We start from the raw sequence: 23,331 nt of genomic DNA, 5'->3' as shown, positions 1-23,331 counted from the left end.
AGGTGTAAGCCTAAGGCAGAACTGGTTGTCTGCCGTGGCTGGCACCAGGTGCAGAGAATAGGTGCTGGATCATGGACACATACAAGATGTTGCTGCTGAAGTGCTGCCATGGATGCTAGAAAAATGGACAATTAAAATCCACAAACCTTGGCTGGTTGAATCTGGTCTGGAAAGGCTGCAGAATTCCAGCCTTTCACCATATGGCCCAGATGCTCTGTTTGGTCTTAGGAAGCTCTTGTCGGCTCGTACAACAGGTGGGATGCTCAGAATAGAGAAATGAGCACTGCAGGGCTGCCTGCAGCTCAGACTCATCTCAGGCACTTTCTGTGTCTCCCATTTGATGGACTGGGACCCAGAGAGCTAACGCTTATTTGCGGAATATATTCAGGGGGGCAAACCCCTGCCTCCCTGGGTGTGCAAAGGAGGGCACGGAGGGAGGTAAGATCTGGGGATTTCTGCATGGCTCCTCTTTTCCTGTTTTCCCACTCCATCAGAAAGGCTGCACAAGCGGCCTGGAGATGCCATCTATTGGAGTAGCCTGTGGTGAACAGTTCTGTGGCCATACATGAGGAGGGTGGTAGTGGGGCTTTGATTCCTTTGCCTTGTCGCCTCTCATAGGTGCCCAGAAGACTGGCTGCTCCAGACAGGCTCTGGGCAGAGTTTGTGCCCCATAACCAGTCATGATACAATGATCATACATTTATCAATCAGCCTGAGGCCTCTGCAAACACTTTCTCCTACCGCACCATTCTGCCTCGTTTGAGATCCGAGGGGATGCTTGAGTTGGCTGCTGGCGGAGTGTTCTCCATCAGGGCCCCTCCTTTGGAATTGTCCCCTCCCTGCCATGGCCCTGGTGGGAAGTAGCTCGCACCAGAGGACCTTCCGGAGCCTGTCTGTGTGAGCAGGCATTGGCAGAGGACTAGGGCTGGTGAGGGGGGTAGGCAAGTGCAGTGGGTGGGGATTTTGAACCCCTTCTGTTCGGCGAGTAGGTGAGACATGGCAGGGTTGGGGAAGGGGGAGAAATGCTGCTGCTTTTGATCATTTATGTTTTGTAACACTTACGTTCTTGGGTTTCTAAATGTAGATTAAGGGCTCACTGGGGTGGAGTTCTGTAAAGATCAAGACTGAAATGAATGAATGGATAGACCATTTTAATTGGATTACTTCTCTTCCTAATGTTGTGTCCTTCATGATGCTGCTTTGACATGAACTATCCTCTGCATGTTTAAATACGATTGGCACTTCCCCTTGCTAAGTCAAGCGTTGATAGTGCCTGTCAAGGCCCCACAGTGATCTCCAGTTCTTTAAAACAACAACCATAAAAAAATGGATGTAGATCAAAGCCACCTTGGCAGAAGGTGGAGCTTCTTGCAGGACATCCCAGGAGTTCCAGGTCCCTGAGCCTTGTGACCAGGAATGCAAACTCGGCTCTGCATGCCTCGCTATCCGCTCTATTGATCCTGACATTTCTAACAAGCCCATCGCCGTGGTATCAGTGCTTCAGTATCCCATCCTGCCTGGCAGTCAGATGGAAACTCACACATAGTCATTCTTATTAAATCAAGATTCAGCTGCATATTCCGAGTCTCCTAATAAATACAAATGGTGTGTGGTGTAAATAGCACTCAGCATGAAGGGATTGAAGTTAACATCTTAACTCATTTGAGATGACCGTATAGAGCTGATTCATGGGCCTGCTTCCCTCTGCAACTCAGAAGTTATGCAGTATTAATAAGTGCAAGTCAATTGTGTACTTATTTTCCCTACCCCTTTCACATGCTGTTTATTCTCTCGCTATATGAAAAGCCTCCAAAGCATCTTCTAAAGAAGTCAGCTTAATGTGATATTTTTCTTGTTGAATGGAGTTGACCTTTCAAATTCAGCTTTTTTTCCTCATCATCGTCCTAGATCTGCTAAACACGGTTTGCTCTTTTTTAAAAAAAAAAAAAAATTAGTTCCTGACTCTTCTTCTCCCTTTCTCCCCCCACCTTATGGTATTGAACAGCAGAAAAAGGACCTTGGGGAAATTAGATGCTATTGCAGGTAAAAGGGGTTGGGATAAATCCACTGAAAGCACAACTCTCTGTATACACTTGCCAGGTTTTCTCTTGAAGATTTAGTTTATGGCCTACAGCAGATTCCAAACTTCATATGATTTATTTTTTTTAAGCTGGCCACAAAAACAAGAGAATATTGTAGCTAATTATGCCCAATATGTTTCAGCTTTATTTGCTTTATAGTGAATTAAAATTCCTGGCTGGGACTGAAAAAGCAAATATTTGATATTGCATTTGCCCCAAATAAATAACCTGCAGTATGTTGTGGATGGAATCTGCGAAGGAATCCTTTCTCATATCCATTCTAATTTGAGGTAGTGTTCCTATTTTCAGTGTTTAATAACTTTTCCCCTGAGGCCTCAGTTGCTCACTTCCATTTCATGCACTGGATTATTTTCTTTCTGAAAAAAAAAATCCCTTTTATATGTTTCTTATTTTTCATTGCTTGTTTGGCAATTAATTGGGCTCTCATTAGAAATACACTCCTATAATTGGGTGCACTCCGGGCCAGCCATAATTGCAAGGAGGTGTAGCCAGAAATGTTTATCCCGCTTCCACACACTCCTGATCAATGCAGAATCTGCATGTGACCATTGTACTCTTATCTCTGTTATGAATTCAGCCAGAACCATAGAATTGAACACCCTCTAGGATCTGCCCCTAGAATCTGCCCCATTCTTTGAGGCAGTACAGTCTAGTAGCGAGGGTACTGGATTCAGAATCAGGAAATCAGGGTGCTATTCCCCCCCTCTGCTGGGTGACCTGTGAGTTCCTCTCCCACCCTTTCTTTGTTGCCTGTTTAGACTGTAAGCTCCTCAGGGCTGGGGCCCTCTGTTTGTACAGCACCTAGCACACATTTGATTCTGATTTTTTTGTGTGTAAGAAATACTTTACTAAATATTTTTGGATGTTTGGATATTTTTTAAACCTACCTTTTTTTTTGGTTACATTCCTTCCCTTTCTCCATATTTCTGTTTTTCTGCTGAAAAGGAGAGTCGGCGGGAATGGTGAGAGAGGGTGAGAAAAAATCCCCAACTTGCAGTGTTTTCAGTGTTGGGGAGTTTGGCAAGGTGGAAGGATCCAGGGGAAATGTGCAAAAATTTTGAAAGGGAGATTGTTTTCCCATTAAACTTTCTTCTTTTCTTTTAAAGCCAGTATTCAATAAAAGAAAAAAACGAACCCTCTTCTAATAAATAAGAACAATTTAGACTTGACATGAATGAGAACTATTTGAGACACTTCACTTTTGGGTGTAGCTCTCCTAGACAAGCCTGATTGCCCTTATATGGCAGCAGGACTGGAGGAGAAGAAAATCAGCAACTCATTTACTCTCCCTGAGCCTGGAAATTAGAGCCCAGCTTTTGTTTGGGACCGTGCCATTCAGAAGGACAGCCCTAAGTCTGCTCCCTATCTACTATAATATTGAAAACCCGCTTGCTTAATGCAGTTAGTGACAGGGCTTGTCTGTCTGATAACTCACAGGCTGACTGACAAGCATAGCAAACCCCCGTAGTGGCACTGCTAGCTGTTTCACTGTTAAATGTTCCTTCTGTGATAATTATCCGGCAAGAATATGTTTATTTGTGAAGAGCAGGGCCATTGTGAAATTAGGCTATCCCGGGGGAACAAGCACACAATGGGCCGATTCTGTGAATGGACTAGGGGAGAAGTTGCCTAGAGTATCAATGGACAAATGGCAATGTTTTGATATCTTATGGCTTTTGCCAGGGTCCTGCCCCTACCTCTTGGACACTGTCTAGGAGGGGAGATAAAAATAAAAATATATTTTTAAAGTTTGATTTAAAATTATGCCAACCTAGGTTCAGTCCTAAACTTACTATCATCCATTCAAATAATTGAAATGGATTAAAAATATATTCAAACAGTACAGGTTTGCTGCCAAAGTTTTAAAGAAAGTCAAGCCACTGAACCAGTGGAAGTCACTGGCTGACCACCTGGAGTCAGGTTCTAAACTAACTTTTGACCGTAGTAGCCTCTTCTGCAGGTACGGCGAGAATATTTGCTTCACTTTGGTTCATTTGGCCAGTTCGGTTCAATGACTGGGCCATTCAAAGTTGAGAGATCATTTGGGAGTTGAAAAAGCAGGAAAGCTTATTTTTCCTCATTCCAAGCAATGACTAAAAACAGGGTGTGGCAGGATGAAATCTACTAGGTTTAGAATCCTGAAGGACATGGTGAACAGAAACAATCAGTTCAATTCACTAACTACATATGTCAGGGTTCCCTCCCCACTCTGAACTCTAGGGTACAGATGTCGGGACCCGCATGAAAGACGCCCTAAGCTTATTTCTACCAACTTAGGGTAAAACTTCCCCAGGGCACAAACTTTTTGCCCTTGGAGGGTACGTTGCCACCACCAAGTGATTTAACAAAGAATTAGGGAAAGGACCACTTGCAGTTCCTATTCCCCCAAAATACCCTCCCCCCCCGTCTTACACCTCCTTTCCTGGGGAGGCTTGAGAATAAACAAGATGAGCACAGACCAGCCGTGGGTGTTTAGGACCCTAAACACCCAATCAGATTCTTAAAAAACAAAACTTTATTAGAAGAACAAAACAAAGGTAAAAGAACAACTCTGCAAGATTAGAATGGAAGATAATCTCACAGGCAGACAAATTCAAAACATACAGATCCCTCTAGGCAAAACCTTAAGTTACAAAAAGACACAAAAATAGGGATACACATTCCCTCCAGCACAGCGAATTTCACAAGCCAAAAACAAAAGGAAATTTAATGCATTTTCTAGCTAGATTATTTATTAACTCTATAGGAGTTGGATTGCTTGCTTTCTTGATCTGTCCACAGCAGAGGCATCACACAGACAGACAGACAAAGCGTCCCCCTCCCCTCAGATTTGAAAGTATCTTGTCCCCCTTATTGGTTCTTTTGGTCAGGTGCCAGCCAGGTTACTGTAGTCTCTTAACCCCTTACAGGTAAGAGGATTTTATAGTACTGTATCAGAGCTTCTTAACCCCTTCCCTTTATATTTATGACAACATATAATACTTCATTTGTTCAATTAATCAGTTAGCTTTCAATGCAAAACATGTTTTGATAGACTTACTCTTTTTGTTTCCAGTACATTTTAGGTAGTTTTATTTAACTAATAGAAAAAAAATTAAAATGCTGATTTTGTGCATTTTTAATTGAACTCCAATTTCCATCCAAATGCAGCATAATGCAAAACTCAAGTAAAAAGTAAATCACCTACTAAATTAGAAATGCATCAGTCATCATTTTCTAACATAAAAAAGTATAAAGAATCTGAATACATTTGTTAAACTGTATAATTGCGTAAATAAAGGTCTATAAATATAGTGTATCCCCCTGATTAGCAAAAAGAAGTACCAAATTATACCAATCAATGAGAATCAATCTTTCTATGGGAAAATAACTAAAAAAGTACAAGTGAAAAACAAGATTAAAATCAATTGATTTTAATCAAAAAGATTTTAATCAGCAAGCAGGAAATCTTGATTTAAATAATTTGCCCTGCTGTCTCATGCTGATATCTGGAACTTGAAGGAACACTTGCTAAATATTTTGCCTGTCTTTGCTTTATGCAGACATCACAGACTCTAAGAACAATGAATAAGGACAATGTATATTGCAATGCCCAAGAGAAATAGCCTAGTTCAGAGCAGAATAAAATCAGGTATCAGGACAGCCTCATCCTATTCTGTTCAGGCTCTTATGCACACTCAGCACAGTGGCATCTGAACTCCATTTTGGTGTTCTGAAGTAGCCTTTTTCTTTACCAGAAAAACTGGCTTTGAGGGTTTTTTTAGTCTAAAGCAGGGGTTCCCAAACTTGGTTCGCGGCTTGTTCAGGGTAAGCCCCTGCAGGCTGCAAGATGCTTTATTTACCTGAGCATCCACAGGTACAGATGCTCGCAGCTCCCAGTGGCTGTGGTTCCCCATTCCCGGCCAATGGGAGCTGTGGGAAGCTGTGGCCCGGCCCGCGCGGCTTCCTGCACTTCCCATTGGCCGGGAAAGGCGAACTGCAGCCACTGGGAGCTGCGAGCGGCCATACCTGTGGACGCTCAAGTAAACAAAGTGTCTCGCAGAGCACCAGTGGCTTACCCTGAACAAGATGTGAACCAAATTTGGGAAACCCTGGTCTAAAGAAAGAATGTTTTAAGAACATAAAAACAGCCATAGTGGGTCAGACCAATTTTCCATCTAGCCCAGTATCCTGTCTTCTGACAAAGGCCAATGCCAGGTGCTTCAGAGGGAATGAACAGAACAGGACAGTTACTGAGTGATCTATCCCTTCTTGGCCAGTCCCAGCTTCTGGCAGTTGGAGGTGTGGAGACACCCACAGTATGGGGTAGCATCCCTGATCATCTTGTCTAATAGCCATTGATGGTCCTATTCTCCATGAATGTATCTAATTCATTTTCTAATTCATTTCATTCATTCATTCAGTTACACTTTTGGCCTTCATAACATCCCCCAGCAACAAATTCGACAGGCTGGCTGTGCCTTGTGTGAAGAAGTACTTCCTTTTGTTTGTTTTAAACCTGTTGCTTCTTAATTTCATCAGGTGACCCCTAGTTCTTGTATTATGTGAAGGAGTCAATAACACTTCCTTATTCACTCTCTCGACACCAGTCATGATTTTATAGACCTCTGTTATATCCTCCCTCAGTCTTCTCTTTTCTAAGATGAACAGCCCCAGAGTTTTAAATCTCACCTGGTATGGAAGCTGTTCCACCCTCCCACCCCCCAGTTGTTTCTTGTTGCTCTTCTCTGTACCTTTTCCAATTCTTTTTGATATGGGTCAACCAGAACTCCATGCACTATTCAAGATTGCACCAAATTCCATTCTCATTACCCCAATATAATTCCAGAGTAAGTGAGATCAAGCAAACACACGCATGAAATATGCTTAACAATTGCGACTACAAGTAATTTTAGGGGTAGTGCGAGCAGAGTGATCTCTTCAACAACATTTGTGATTCTGATACCGCTGCTCTGTTTGGCTCTTTCCATAAAACTTGTGAAGTCAGTGCTGTTCACCCATTGGCTTCAGTGTGGAGCGTGGGTCTCCTGATAGCTGGCAGTGTTTCTGCTTCTGCTACCACTGCTTAATTTGAACACTTGTAGCCTAAGTCTGCAAGACTTTTCAACCAGCTGTTTTCCTAATGTAGTGATGGGGTGACTTGACCACCTCCTGGGGTCTGACTCTTCAGCTCTGAGCTCCTAAGGGAATATAAGAGGGTGCAGAGTGGTGTTCCCTTTACTGGAATTGCTTGGATATCCACCATTCACATAACAAGCACTCTCTTGGTACATTGGTCAGCTGTATACAGTTGCATGTCACTGTAATGCCCTATTATTTCTATTTATTTACTAAGTCTTTGCAGATGGAGTCCCTGAGTTTGCCTTGCAAAATGATGAATTCTAACCAGAGAACGGTTTATGTATCTCCTTTATTTTATTTATTTATATACATTTCATTCCTAAGCTCTGGGTGCATTTAGTGTTTAGCATTATTAAGAACACAAATTTTAATAATAACAAAAATCAAACCTTAAAAATATGCGTGCAAGATAATGGGCTCTGTTCCTTCCCCCACAGAACAGCTTCATTCCACCATCCTTCCCCAGCCACCATGAAACCATATGAATCTTACAGTATGTCCCACAGGTCACCAAATCTAGGCTCTCTCTATGTAGGTATGCAATATCACCAAGGTATCTGAGCTTGGACCGATGAAGATAGAGATTAGAGCTGTTTGAAATATGGACATAGTAATATCATGAGAAAATTTGGCATTTCAAAGCTGTTAAAATTTCACAGGAATCAAAACGGAACCATTTTTTTCTATGATTTTCATGGAATATTTTTGGAAAAAAATTCATATTGTTGGTTTTCCTTTTCCTTTTTTTTTTTTTGTCCACTGACTGTAATAGAATGAATGAAGGCCAAGATATTCTGTTTTCATTTTTCATTTTGGTACTCTGTATCTTTTCAAAACGTCCTCCATTTTGGGAAAAGAAAGTATTGGGAAAAAGGAAATAATCTCTGACACTCCAGTTCTTCCAAAGTTGAGCACATTCTGAAAAGTTAAAGTAGCAAAAATAAAACTGGAAAAAGAAATGAAAAAGTGTGTGTGGAGGGGGGAGAAAGCAGGGGGGTAAGAGGAGAAAAAAACAAACCCAAGCTAAGATGTCATTCATTGAGGGGTGGGGAAGGGGGAGAATGAAGGAAGAGGAGAAAAGAAGAGAAAGAACAAACATGAACATTCAACATTTCAATGTTTGAAAAAAAATTAAATGTCAAGGAAAAAAACAGAAAAAATTCAAACACACAAAAGTCTTTTCTCAAAGTTCTAAGTTGAGAAAAAAAAAGTCCATATTTCATGGGGAGGGGGGAAGTTATGACCAGCTGTAATAGAAAGTTCCAGTGTTAAGGACCACTTTTGCCAATTAAGCGCTCATTTTGAAATTTTCAAATCACCTGACACTGTACTTTCCAAGTCCTTGATTGTTCTGAAGTGATTAACTTGTGTAATCTGCAACTTGCTCTGTCCAATGAGACCTCTAAAAAAGGGAGATCTTCTGTACTTCATGGACAGTAAAACTCTCTTGTTGCTTTTTTAGGGGTTGGGCTTATCCCCAGAATCTTTGCCTGAAAGTTCCCCATCTCTGGACTGTTGAGCTCAGTAGCCAGCAGGCTCCCTCCCTCCATTTTAGAACCGGAAGGTGTATGGATACTATACACACAATGAAGCCGTTTAGTCAGTTAAAAGCTCAGGAATGGGAGCCAGGGGACCATTCAGGGATCTGCGGCAAAAATTGGGGATTGGTCCTGCTTTGATCAGAGGGTTGGACTAGATGACCTCCTGAGGTCCCTTCCAACCCTGATATTCTCTGATTCTATGTTCTGTTCCTGGTTCAGCCACAGACTTTCTTGGGCTTTGGGCCAGTCACTTTCTTCCCTTCAGTTGAGTAGTATTACTCCCTTACCTCACAGGGGTGTGCTGAGTTTTTGAGTCATTAATGTTTAGAAAGCAGTCTAAGATCATTAGATGGGAAGTACTGTTGGCACGATTCTCAGCGCGTGTCTGTTGGCCCAGTTCCATTCACTTCAACAGAACTACATCTGTGGAACTTTAGTACCGGACTGCTCCTTTTTGCTATTTCCCCCTACAACTGGGAGGAAAAACAGTGACTGGTGCATGTGTGATGTCTTGTGCTGACTGTGGGATATCACCCAGAGTTCATGAGGAGCTCAATGAAAGCACCAGATTCATTTCATGCCAAATGCAACATCAAACACATGGATCTTCTTCCGTCTTTCCTATCATCATGATCATTCCTATCAAAGGGGCCAAATTCTGCCTTCCCATGTGTGTGCAGGTCTCCCGTTGAAGTCAGAGGGAACCCCACACGTGCATTTTAGAGCAGGGTGTCTTACCCATAGATTGCCAGTGCTCTTGTTCAGGCTATGCCTCCAATGACGGTATATTCCAGCTTGATTTTCCTTAAAATTTGGAGGCTTCTTCCAAAGAAGGAAATTACACCCGATTGGCACAACATTGTCAAAATCAATTGCCATGTGATACCATGGTCCTGTGGTTATGGTGCAGGTCTGGGACTCAGGGAACCAGAGTCCTGTCTATGCCACAGACTCCTCGGAAATCATGGGCAAGTTTCTTAGTTTCTCATCATCTGTAAAATGGGGATAACCTTTCCTTTGTCTATTTGGATTGCAAACTCTTTGGGGCAGGGACTGTCTGTTACTATGCTTATGTACAGAGCCTAGCATAATGGGGCTGTGATCTCAGTTGAAACCTCCTACGCACTACCGTAACACAAATAATGATAAGTAGGCACTCTTGTAATACAAAAAGATAATGTAATTGGACCCAGGAATCTGGGACAATTGTGGAATTAGTCATCCAATAATTTATCCGTCCCTTGATTAATTTTCATCATGGCTATTTCCTAATGTTGACTTCGATGGCAATTAGGATAAATTAAGCTTCTAATGAACACACAATTGCTGGACTAGAATGGGATTATGGTAATTGTTAGTGTGGAGATGTACAGAAATTGGTTTCAGAAGCTTTTAGAAGAGTTAGTTATCTGACCAAAAACGAGATCAATGCAGCTGGTGCCAATTAAAGCAAATCGACTAAAGAATGCAAACAGTCTAATTTTGAATTTATTAACAGCATTAAAGCCTATACAGACAATGCAGCTTGCATTTTGAGCATTATTGGGGGAAGAAAAATGTGTCTTTAGAAAGTTGAAGGTCAGTTTTCATTTCCATTTGTCTTCTAAAGCATTTTAAAGGAAAGCTGTTCTGTTAGAATATATGTGGCTAAGCATCAGACATGGACCTTTGGGAAACCTCAAATTACTAGTAATTAACTTTATTGCATGGGGTTAATTAATAAGAGGTAACTTAAATGGGCAGAAAATGTGTTCATCAGTTCATGATACAATTCTGTAAGTGATGATGATGATAACACAGTATTGTGCTTAGCACTTCACATCTTTTAATAAGTAAGTATTTATTCTTTCCAAACCCCTTTGAGGTGGGTGTTACTCTCCCCATCTTACAGGTGGCAGAATTGAGATGTACAAGCCTCCACGGAAGCAGGGAATACAAGTAGGATTTTGGTGCAGTGGCTAAGGCAGGAAAGGTGTGTCGCCAGAGGGAGGAAGCATGGCTAAGGTGGACAGATCTGCACCCTTGCAAGCCCAATGTGATCCACTGAAGTGGGAGTGAAACTTTAAGGTAGCCTAATGGCTGCTCTAGCTTGTACTAGGGGTTGTCCCATGGCCCCAGAGGACATAAGAGCCAAGACAAATTCTGCCCCATGAAGCTGGCCAGAGGTTTGAAATGTCTTATCCATTAGACCACCCTGCTTTTCTAGGGTGAAGTGGCGAGGGTGCAGATATATTTTTCAGTTGAACTGTGGTTAAGGGATTTGCAGAAAAGACATTAAAGAAGGGGAATAGACATTCGAGAGTCATGTGTTCCATTTCTGGAGATGCAGGTGACCTTGAGAAAGTCACTGCATCTCTCCATGCCTAAGCTTGTCTGTCTGTAAATAAGGATAGGAATACCTGCTTCACATGGGTGCTGCGGGGGGGAGGGGGAGTTAATTAGCATTTGTACAATGCCTTGGGCTCTTTCTGCTCAGTGGAGTTGTACAAATGCCAAGTAACATTGATGGGCTCTGTCAGCCACTACACAGGCTACACCTGAAGGGGACGGGACAGGACAGCAAAAGGCTGGATTTATGGCATTTGGGTAAAATTTTCAACAGTGCCTGAGTCCATGGAGAAAGTCAGTGGAACTAACTCAGGACTTTTCAAAGTGCTTCCTCTTTATTCTTCCTTTGGGACATCCAGAGTTCCTGTCTCCCATAAGAGGTAGGAGTCTGGCCACTAGCACCAACAGCACCATGAGATTTGTATGGATCTCTGTTGAGGTTCATGGCCAGCGACCCAGAGGTCTTGTGCCTCTTCGCTGACTCCGAGTTCTTCACTTCCCCTCTAGCCCATTGGCAGGGCAACTCATGCAGGAATCCCGCTATCAATAAATACTGGTTGCTACCCCTGAATATGCCTTCAGGGGTGGGGCATTCTGACTTATGGAGTGGGGCAGCAGGTAAATTAATGTCAACAGTGGCCTTCACAGAAGTTAGGGGAATTGTGTCACAGAAAGCAGCTGTCCTCACTGATCCATTATTTCCCTGCAACTCAAGTAAGGTTGATGAAATAGTACAAGGTGGAGCAATTGTAGAGTCAACCGCTGCATGTGTTCTGAAAGTGTAACGCCGAAAGACCCCGGTCGTTGGTGGGCAGGAGCGAACCTGGGGCCTCTGGAGTTTAGTGCATGAGGCTCTACTGCGTGAACTAAAAGCCAACTGGCTGTTATCTAAGGCTGTAGAGCAGACTCAACCTCTCTCTCTCTCCCTGTCTAAGTGGTCTCAGTGCCACTAGATGAGACAGAACACCACACCGAGAAGGTGTGTGGGTTACACAAGCTTTTTGCATCTGGTACTTTGATGCTTAATGACCCTTGTCTAGGTATGAATATAAACAGCAATTTGTTTGTCAGAGCCCTAGAGGAAGCAAGCTTTGCAAAGATCTTAAAGTTGTAGACCTCCGTTAAATGACACAGTGGGATCGTTAGTAAATGGTGACGCGAACCACAGAAAAAACCCTGGTGTCTTTTTGTGCATGTGCCGTCCCCACAGAGCAGCCGAGCATGCTCCCCCCTGCGCAGGGCTACAGCTGGTGTAAATCAGTGTAGCTCCATTGACTTCACTGCTGATTTACCCCAGCTGAGGATCTGTCCTGTGGAAAGGAGCAAAGACTGGGCAGTTACAGCACGGGAACAGATCATGCAGTTGTAGTGCATGTGGAGTGGATGGATTGTCTTTCTTTCCCATCTACATCGAAGTGAATCACTGTGTGTTATGACAAAGCTCTGTCCTTGCCTCCGTGAGTCCCGCATTTCCTGGCAGATTTCGCTAGCCTCGGAGGCTCACTGTGACCCTCCACGTAACCCTTCTCTCTCTAGAGACAAGGGTCACAGTCTGCTGAGCCATTTTCATCATAAGCCAGCGAGGGAGATGAGGAGAAGTTATCCTTCCTTGCACAGTCTCTGTTGGCTCCCAGTCTCAGTGATTAATCAGGGAGCAAAGGTGTGGGGGGAGCCCGGGCCCACCCTCTACTCCAGGCTCCAGCCCACAGACCCTAATAGTATCAGCTATGGTAGCTGACCTTTCAGAAACATGACATGTACAATTCCCTGGGCTACTTCCGCCACAGCGGCGCTCACTTCCTCAAACTCCACTTCACCCTTACCTCAGGGCCTCCTTCCTTGTGGCTGATATGGTGTGTACTACTCAGCCTCTCCAACAGCGCAACTTCCTCCCACAGCTCCTGACATGCACCCCCACCTGACTGACTGGGAGGCTTTTAACTAGTTTCAGCCAGCCCCTGATTGGCTTCAGGTTTCCCAATCAACCTAGCCTTCTCCCTGCCTTCTGGAAAGTTTGTAATTGGCCCCAGGTGTCTTAATTGACCTGGAGCAGCTGGCATTTCACTTATCCTGGTACCAGGGATTTGTTTAGCCTGGAGCTAATATATCTATCTCCCACTACTTTTCTATAGCCACCTGGCCTTGCCCCGTCACAGTATACACAGGTTACTGACTGAAAAACCAAACATACAACATCAAGGAGATTATCCAATACACAGTAGAAAATAAAAACATTGGGGCAAGCTCTGCTTCCAGTTACGCTAGTGTAACTCCATCTGAGTCAACAAAGTGACTCTGGTTTTACATCGCTGTAATGGAGATCAGAATTTCTTACTTCACTTTAGATTGGATTTGCCTCCCACAGCTTCTGCTTCTATTCAGTTCCCTTACTGCATACTGTTATACCTCTTTTTTCTTTTAATACTTACGTGGCAATAATGCTTTGGAGGAACACCAACTAAAATGAAGAGATGAACAGAGAATACACAATTCATAAACACATTTTTGTCCTTTTCGTTGAGGCTTATGTATTGTTTGTGCTTCCACAGCTGAGGTGCAGCTTAATTTGTATAGCTGCAAACCACATTAGACCAAAGGAGAAAGGGGTGGGGCGGGGGGGAGGAAAGCCTTCTCTTTTGAAACAAGATCTTCTATAGCTTTTTCACCTGGTATTTGTTCTCCTTATCTGAGATCAGAATGAAAGTGGCATTTTGGTTTCTTAGGGACAGAAACAAGCTGGGTATTTTGTTGTTCGTAAGGGCTTCTCTTTGAATGTATTATGTGTGGTAATGGGTATCTATTCTGAATGTTGTTGTTTCGAGTGGATCAGAGGAAGAAATAATTATTTCAGCCATTGTGTGAAGTGATGCCATTCCAGGAAGCTTTGGGCGGGGGGAAGTGGGGGACACTTCCTTGCCTGTGCTATCTCTGCTGAAATGCTTACAATTAATTGACTTTTTTAACATCTCCAATTAGATGTTTGCCCAACTACTGTGAACATGGAGGAAAATGCTCCCAGTCCTGGACCACCTTTTACTGTGATTGTAACGAAATGGGTTACATGGGAGAAACCTGCCATAACTGTAAGTAAACCAGTTAAGCATACTTGGATAAGGCTGGCCTGAATGAGATTGTGGTGCTAAAGCACAGATGGAGTGCTTCGAGAAATCATCTGTTATTACAGGAAGCAATAGACTCTGCTCAGACAGGATTGCAAAGGGTCAGCAGTTAGACTACAAACAGCCAAGAAATCCATTACACAAACACACAAGTCTCTTGACACACTTGAAGAAGAATTTCTGGAGATAAATCAAAAGTCAAAGGACACTCTTTCACTCTCCTTTATCTTATTTTCTCATCTCCTTTTTTTCAGCAGCCACCAAAGAATTGGGTTTCTTTTTCTAACTTGCTGTTTCTGTATTTTTCACATTTCACTGGTTCATCAAGATATCTTGCTGTAGAAAAATGTGTGTGTGAATTTTTGAGGTACTGGTCATACCACTGCTATTTCGCACGCCCATAATAGTGATGGGAACAGGTAGTGTGGTGAAGAGGGGGGGTTAAGTCTGATGTCAGGTGATCGGTACTTGTGCCAATGGTAACATGTCTGTGGGCTGCAGAGGATATGTTCTGTTAAATAATTTTTTTATTGTATATGGTTTTGTAACATCATGTGTGTGGGGAGGCAACTTTAACTGTTTCACAACAAAGTTTTTACATATTAATATAACTGTGTATTAATTATATCTGGTCAAAATGTATCAAATGACTATGTTCTGATGACATTTCAGAATTTAAAATACTGTAGCAGGGTAGCTACATAGCTGTTCAATTTCCTTTGTACTTTTATTACATTCAAATTTTGGAGTGAAAAAGTGAAACATATAAAGAAAACATTCCTAATTTGGTTCTCTGTTGTTTGCCCAGGTCTAATGTCCATTCATTAATAGGCATACAAAGAGGAATATGTGCATGCGTACACACACACACACACACACACACCGAGATGTGCACACACACACAGAGGCATATATACATCTCTGTGTATGTCCACCAAGGGGCTTGAGGGATAAAACTTTTTACCTCCCTTGTTGGTGCCAGGGGGAGAATACAGACTAGGCCATGCTTCATTTGCATTTTTATTATCCACCTCTCTGCCATGAAAATTTTGAGTGTTTTGGTTAATTTTCCTTTAAGTTTTGAGTATAGAAGTAATTAATTCTATTTCACCTTATTGTGTAACAAGAGGGCAAAAGAACTGTACTAAATAGTCCCTGGGTGAGAGGTCACTCTAACCAAAACCCAGTGTGCAGGGGTGTGGTCTTGGAGCATGAGAGCAGAGTAAAAGCCTTTCTTACTTTGTGGTGAGAGGTCTGATTCCAAGACCCAAGGACTTTGTATTATGAGTTTTTGTGTAAATGCCACACTAACCCATCTCCAACATGATCCGTTTCTTGTGGAATAAGGGTATGCCATGCAGGAATGGTGGCAAGAGCCCAATCTTTATTATTTGGCCTCAGTCACATAACATAGTCTCAGGTTCCAAAAGGTTATAGCTCTGTTAAATGCTTAGTGACCCTTATTCCAGTAGCTTCTGTTACCTCCTTAGACTCTCATCTCCCACTTCTGTATTTCTCTGATTTTAAGGCTAAGAGCTATATTATAGCTTTCAGAAAGTCTATCCTTTCTTGGCTTTATTAGCCTTTCAGCAGAGCACTGAACACTGGTATAAAAGATGACGAGAAATGTCTGAAATGGCTAAATTCTCCAAGTTCTGGAGTTGTCCATATATCCAAACGCTTTGGGAGAAGGTAATTAACAGAATTTAATTTAACTCTTGATATTTGCTTTGGTATGTGATGAATCTTGCACATGCCTTTCTATGCATCTTGAACATGCCTCAGTGGCCTTTCTGGCTGCCACAGGATGACCCCTATAAGACTGGAAATGTCCTAGAGCTCTCAATTCAGTGCAGGCATAGTATAAGTGAGCCCCTGAGCCTTGAAAGGAGTCTCTTAATAATAATGCCACTCGGGGTTGCCAACTCTGAGGCACAAAAAAAGGGTCATCTTGCTGGACCTCATATCCCACCACTTACAACCCATATACCACCTGCCCACCCCACACCCAGTGCACTGTTTTCCCACCCCACTCCAAGAACATGGTACCAGCTCAGGGGATTCCTGCTCTTGGGGCTGCCCTGGGCTTTGACCTTGCCAAGCAGGACACTGTGCTGGCCGACTGCCCCCCGCTCCCGCCTGGTGGTGACCCCTGCAGCCAGTAACTGCTCAGAGGTGACTGGGCGTGCCATCTCCCAGCTCCCCCATCCTGCTTGCTGCTCCTGAGACGTCCCTCCCAGTGACTCCCAGACACTCCAGAGCCAAATCTGCCTCTGGGCAGATGCTTCCACGATGCAGCTCCCCTCAGGACAGCCACCAGGGGCTGAGGGATCCCATGGGAACATGACTGGCAAAACCCAGGACTTTTAGTATCTCAGGACAGCTACCTAAAAGATGGATGATCTGGAGGCAAACCAGGACAACTCTCACTGTTACTGCACAGAACGCTTCTGATCTGAGATTCCTAAAGTGTTTCATGTACATTGAGCCATAGCCTCAGCTTCCGTGGAGCTGCACCATTTAAAACCAGCTGAGGGCCTGGCCCATTGTTCCATAAAACCTCTGTAAAGTAGAGAAGTACTATACCCATTTTATGGATTGGTCAAATGAGCTTTGGAGAGGGTAACTAATTGGCTTCTAGCAGTAAGTCAGGTAGAGTAGCTTCCAGGAGTACTGAATGGCTAGTTTCCTGCACTAACCACTACATAATGTTGTCACTATCAGTGCACTCCCAGGATAGATGCTTCCTAAAGTATTTGGACATCTGTATTGGAGGTTTATGACTCAGCCATGCATGTGCTCAATAGTCATATCAAGCCTACTCTTTCTTGCATAAGCTCCTCTCATAGCATCTTTTCCATATGTGAATATGAATTGTCTTTCTGTCTGCTGAGCCTGTTGTAAACATCTTATCTGCACTCCCCTTCAGCACAGATATTTGCAGAATGTGCATGTAGGGTGTCAAGGTTCCTCCCCCACTCTGAACGCTAGGGTACAGATGTGGGGACCTGCATGAAAACCTCCTAAGCTTATCTTTACCAGCTTAGGTCAAAAAGTTCCCCAGGGTAGAAAATATTCCACCCTTTGTCCTTGGATTGGCCGCTACCACCACCAAACAAATACTGGTTACTGGGGAAGAGCTGTTTGGAAACGTCTTTCCCCCCAAATACTTCCCAAAACCTTGCACCCCACTTCCTGGACAAGGTTTGGTAAAAAGCCTCACCAATTTGCCTAGGTGACTACAGACCCAGACCCTTGGAACTTAAGAACAATGAACAATCCTCCCAACACTTGCACCCCCCCCCTTTCCTGGGAAATGTTGGATAAAAAGCCTCACCAATTTGCATAGGTGACCACAGACCCAAACCCTTGGATCTTAGAACAATGAAAAAGCATTCAGTTTTCTTACAAGAAGACTTTTAATAGAAATAGGAGTAAATAGAAGTAAAGAAATCCCCTCTGTAAAATCAGGATAGTAGATACCTTACAGGGTAATTAGATTCAAAACATAGAGAATCCCTCTAGGCAAAACCTTAAGTTACAAAAAAGATACACAGACAGAAATAGTTATTCTATTCAGCACAATTTTTTTTTTCTCAGCCATTTAAAGAAATCATAATCTAACACATACCTAGCTAGATTACTTACTAAAAGTTCTAAGACTCCATTCCTGGTCTATCCCTTGCAAAAGCAGCATATAGACAGACCCAGACCCTTTGTTTCTCTCCCTCCTCCCAGCTTTTGAAAGTATCTTGTCTCCTCATTGGTCATTTTGGTCAGGTGCCAGCGAGGTTACCTTTAGCTTCTTAACCCTTTACAGGTGAGAGGAGTTTTCCTCTGGCCAGGAGGGATTTTAAAGGGGTTTACCCTTCCCTTTATATTTATGACATAGGGCCTTTTCTTTTGTGTCTTCAAAAAAACAAGCAAACAAACAATAATTCATTTCTTTGTTTTCTTTATCTTTCTTTCTCTCTTCAATAGCACAATGGATTTTCTGCTCTGGAATTTGTTCCTGGTGTTCCAAGCTGGAGCAAGTAGGGGACAGACTCCACACTTTTCAGGTCTGCCTTTGTCTGGCCTGACCGCCTTTGAAACAAATGTGCTCCCCCAATTCACCTCCACGCCCTCTCTCTGTCTTGGTCTCTGAGCAGCTACATTTCAGTGCTCCCAAGAGCAAGGCACATGTGCTTTGCTTTATCATGACAATCCTATATCCTGCTTCAGCGGTCCTCAGGTCATCTTTTTTCATTCTCCTTTTCTCCTCTTCCAGCTCCTCCTTTGCCTTCATCCTCCAGCATTGCTCCTGTCAGGAGCAGGTTAGGCATTCCTTGTTCTTTCATCCTGTCTGTCAAGGAGACCCACATGTGATCCTGGGTCTAGTGCAGGGTGCAGTAGCTCTGCAGCCAAGAGACTGACATGCAGCCCTGACCCAAACCTCAGTGGGGCAGGGACCAAACAGAATTGGTTGAAGTGACCCCCCCCCCACCCCGGCCAGAGGCTTGGTTTGAATTCTAGGGAAATTTTGTGATCCTTGAGAAGGGTGACCAGATAGTAAGTATGAAAAATCGGGACATAGTATGGGTGTGTGGGAAGGGGGGGAATAGGCGCTTATATAAGAAAAAGCCCCAAATACTGGGACTGTCGCTATAAAATCGGGACATCTAGTCACTCTATCCCTCAGGATAATAAAAAGATCCCTTGTGATTGGCCATTAAGATGACATTGTGGTTAGATTAATTTTCAGCTGTCTGTGGAAATAACACATTCCTTATAAAATCAATAAATATGTATTTTAAAAAGGGACAATAAGCCATCTGTCATCCAGGCATATCACAGCAGAGTCTATATTAGTCCGTCAATAGCAGAGCTGTCAAAGCCAGTTTTCAGCAGTGGAGATTTCAGTTTTTGGCATTTAACATGACAATTGTTACCCTCACCCTTATAGTACAATCATTCCCATAATTTATTGCCTGCATTAATCCTTCTGCTGTTAAAGCAAGGAGAGAAGGAATATTCCTGATGCATATTGCTTTATTTGTTGTTGCTTACAAGGATGTTTGATGAAACACTCATAATTCTGAGCCTATGAAAGCAAATCCCGTGATGAAATTGCATGATATGCCACCTCTGCCATTAACTAAAGACTTGTTTAATCCACCACAAGGTCGTCTGCCCTCACAGCACCATTGTGGATAAGTTTACCAGGTGAGGGATTTATGGTAGAGGACACATGGGGACCTTCGTGGTCCACAGAGAAAATGACAAATAATTATCTTGTCTCAGAGCACACTCAGCATCAACCTGGGTTTGATTCACCCCAAAGGCAATGGAGCCTTCTCAATCAGTTTTGTATCAGACATGGAACTTGTGCTGCAGCAGAATTTCGGTGGTGTTTTAGAGATGGTTCGCTATGTCAGTGTGGGCAGCCCCAAGCCATCACGCACATTGCTGAGGACTGCAAAATGACTCCGCTTCCTGGAAGTCTTCATGCCTTGAACATTGTTGATCAGAACTCTGTGGTTTGGCTTAATTGGATTGAATATGCCAAGTAAATATAGAGCAGATCTGTTGGGCCAGATGTGTATATGAACTGAGTAAAATAATGATCTTGAATCTTCATCTTGGGATCTCAAAGCACTTTAGTAAGAGTACTTAACAGCACCCTTTTGTGGTAGGGCTAAGTATTAAGGAGAATTGACTTTTCCAAGGCTGCTGCTGGAGTTAATGGCAGAACTGGAAATAAAACCCAGGGTTTTGATGCCCAGTTGACTGCTCCAATCATCAGACCCAACTTCCATCTTGTGATACAGGTTATTTTTTCAAAAGTCCTTTTTTCAAAGTATCAGAAAGCAGAAAGGCAATTAAATGAGCCAGAAAGGATCTCTCCACACCAAACTCAACTAGCATTTTGCATGCATGCACATTTGCCATGTATCAGTTACCATCTCATCCAGCCACTGTTTGGTAATACCTGTGCATTCCATTAAAAACAAGGTTTAATGTTCTCTAGATTTCCTTAATCCTTTTATCTGCTACATCACCATAAAGTGATTCTGAGTTGCTTCTGCCTGATTTTAGTAAAATCACTCATGCAATCAGAGAACAGCAATACCATGAGATATGTGACCAATCAGAAGTAATCTACGCAGCTCATATTTTAAATATAAGCTACTGAATATTTGCAATGAACTGTTTGTGGTCAGTTCCCAAAGTAATTATAAATACATTGGGAAATAAATCTTGGAAAACTGATTTTTAAGTGAATGAATTTTTGAATGATTTATGTGTTGTCAGCTCTAAAAAGGTGGTGGATCTCATAAGGTGGATCTCATAAGATCATAAGGATCTCTTAATGAGTACTGATGAGGAGCCAGTGTTTGTGGTTCATATTGGTATAAATGATTTAAAGAGCTGTCGGAGATAAATTCTGGAAGCTTAGGTTAGTTTACTAGAAAAATGTCCAAAGTCCAGAGTCTCTACGGTAGCTTTCTCTGCAATGAGTTTAGTTCAACATGCAGGATTAAGGACTTTTAGCACACTAATCACAGTGGGAATAACTGGGAAAGGCAGAGCCTATAAAGAAGAGGTGGACTCCCCTTTAATCAAAGTGGAACTAGACTGCTGGCACAGAAAATGGACATGGTTGGGGAATTATTTCAACTAGGAGTTTGGAGAAAAGCTGGCAGGCGCTTAGGCCAGACAAAGCCAGCTACTAAGGATGTCAGTAATGAAAGGATATCTCTGTGTTCAGTGAAAGATAATACAGAAATTGAAGTTGAACTGAGGGTGGGGGAAAGATGAGTTGGAAGTAAATTTCAGTAAACTTGCAGGCTATCAGATTGAGGCTATCCCTATGCTGCAGTGAGAGGTGGGATTGCAGCTCACGTAGGTATCTATACTCCCGCTAGTTTTAATCTAGCTCGCGCCACTTAAAACATAAGGAAACACATGGTGGTGTGAGGTTCAGAGGGAGATGTCCAAGCTTACACGGAGCCCTGGGTAAAGGCTCACGTTGCAAGCTGAAGCTTGTGGCACTGTGTCTGCCGTCACTCATCGGTTTGCATTATGCATGTAGCCAAAGAAGCCTAATAAAAATGGGTACAATGAAAAATTTGACCCCAAGCCTGCAAACATATATGTGCTTATCTTTTTTATTATATTCTACATTATATGTAAGGAAAACACAGTTATGAAAGAGTAAGCTCTATTTTGGCTTTTATACATTATCGTCACCAGAGTTGCTAACTTAAAATTAAGCATGTGGTTAAGGGTTATGCTGAATAGTGATGGATTTACTAAGGGATTTACAGTTAAGTCAGGCTTAACTGCTCTACTGAATCAAGGTATACAGGGCCAAACGAAAGAGAGATCTAATCCACTGTCAGACCTGTTTATTAAAGATGTGATAAGCCTATTAGATAGGTGCCAATTTTATCAGATGTTATGGGGTGTTACAGGAATCTTATAATGCACCTCTGTGGCCTGTGTTATGCAGGAGGTCAGACTAGATGTTCACAATGTGCCCTGATGGCCTTATCATCTTTGAAACGTAAGAACGGCCATAATGGGTCAGACTTATGGTCCATCTAGCCCAGTATCCTGTCTTCTGACAGTGGCTAGTGCCAGAAGCTTCAGAGGGAATGAAAAGAACAGGGAAACGATCAAGTGATCCATCCCTTATCGTTAGGGCCCTACCCAAATTCACGGTCATGAGAAACGCGTCACGAACTGTGAAATCTGGTCTTTTGTGTGCTTTTACCCTAGACTGTACAGATTTCACAGGGGAGACCAGCCCAAAAGGGAGTTGCAGGGGGATCACAGGGTTACCTTAGGGGGGTCGTGGTGCTGCCTTCAGAGCTGGGTGGCTAGAGAGCGGCAGCTGTTGGCCGAGCGCCCAGCTCTGAAGACGGCGCCCCGCCAGCGCAGAACTAAGGGTGGCAACACCACACCGTACCAGGCCATCCATCCTGCTGCTGGCGGGGGCTCTGCCTTCAGCCCTGGGCTCCCGCTGGCTACTCTCTGGTTGCCCAGCTCTGAAGGCAGCGCCCCCACCAGCAGCAGCTCAGGAGAAAGGGTAGCAGTGCCGCAACCCCCCCCCCCCACAATAATCTTATGACGATCCACGCCCCCCCTACACACACACACACACACACACACACACACAACTCCTTTGTGGGTCAGGACCCCTACAATTACAACCCTGTGAAATGTCAGCCTTAAATAGCTGAAATCATGAAATTTATTATTTTTAAAATCCTATGACTGTGAAGTTGACCAAAATGGACCATGAATCCAGTCTAAGCATCTAGTCAGTGATTTGGGGACACCCAGAACATGGGGTTTTGTCCCTGACCATCTTGATTAATAACATCCATGAACTTCTTATTCTGTTTTTGAACCCAGTTATACTTTTGGCCTTCAAAACATCTCATGGCAAGTAATTCCACAGGTTGACTGTGCCTTGTGTGAAGAAGTACTTCCTTTGGTTTGTTTTAAACCTGCTGTTTAAGGTTTGTTTTAAACATTTCATTGGATGACCCTTGGTTTTTGCGTTATGTGAAAGGGTAAAGAGCAATTCCTTATTCACTTTTTCCACACCACTCGTGATTTTATAGAACTGTATCATATCTCTCCCCCGCCCTTAGTTGTCTCTTTTCTAATCTGAACAGTCCCAGTCTTTTAGTTTTTCCTCATATGGAAGCTGTTCCATACCCGTAATCATTTTTGTTGCCTTCCTCTGTATCTTTCTGGGAGATGAGGAGGCCAGAACTGCATGCCGGATTCAATATATGGGCGAATCAGAGACACATGAAGTACCATTATGATATTTTCTGTTTTATCTTTCCCTTTTCTAATGGTTCCTAGCATTTTGTTAGATTTTTTGACTGTTGCTGCTGCACACTGAGCATATGTTTTCAGAGAGCTATCCATGATGACTCCAAGATCTCTTTCTTGAGTGGTAACAGCTAATTAGACCACCATGCTCATGTTTTCCAATGCTCATGATTTCATGTTTATCAATATTGAATTTCATCGGCCATTTTGTTGCACACTCACTTGTGAAATCCCTTTGTAAATCTTCGCTGTCAGCTTTGGACTTATCTGGAGTAATTTTGTATC

At 43.0% G+C, this 23,331-nt stretch overlaps 1 protein-coding gene across 7 annotated transcripts in view; it reads left to right on the top strand.

Annotated features, from left to right (window-relative positions):
* CNTNAP5 (contactin associated protein family member 5) overlaps positions 1–23,331 on the top strand; it is a 421,643-nt gene that overhangs the window by 246,174 nt on the left and 152,138 nt on the right. For all 7 annotated transcript variants that reach the window (XR_012154186.1, XM_073305030.1, XM_073305029.1 and 4 more), the window contains one exon: positions 14,069–14,175. Coding sequence is in view for 6 of the 7 variants with exons in the window: in XM_073305030.1 (XP_073161131.1) it covers positions 14,069–14,175 (107 nt within the window). In the remaining variant the exon portion in view is untranslated. The remainder of the gene's footprint in view (positions 1–14,068; positions 14,176–23,331) is intronic.

Source organism: Lepidochelys kempii, chromosome 11 (genome assembly GCF_965140265.1).
Source record: "Lepidochelys kempii isolate rLepKem1 chromosome 11, rLepKem1.hap2, whole genome shotgun sequence".
Classification (NCBI taxonomy): domain Eukaryota; kingdom Metazoa; phylum Chordata; order Testudines; family Cheloniidae; genus Lepidochelys; species Lepidochelys kempii.
The sequence above is the reverse complement of the archived record's forward strand: the minus strand, read 5'-3'. Positions and strand labels throughout refer to the sequence as shown.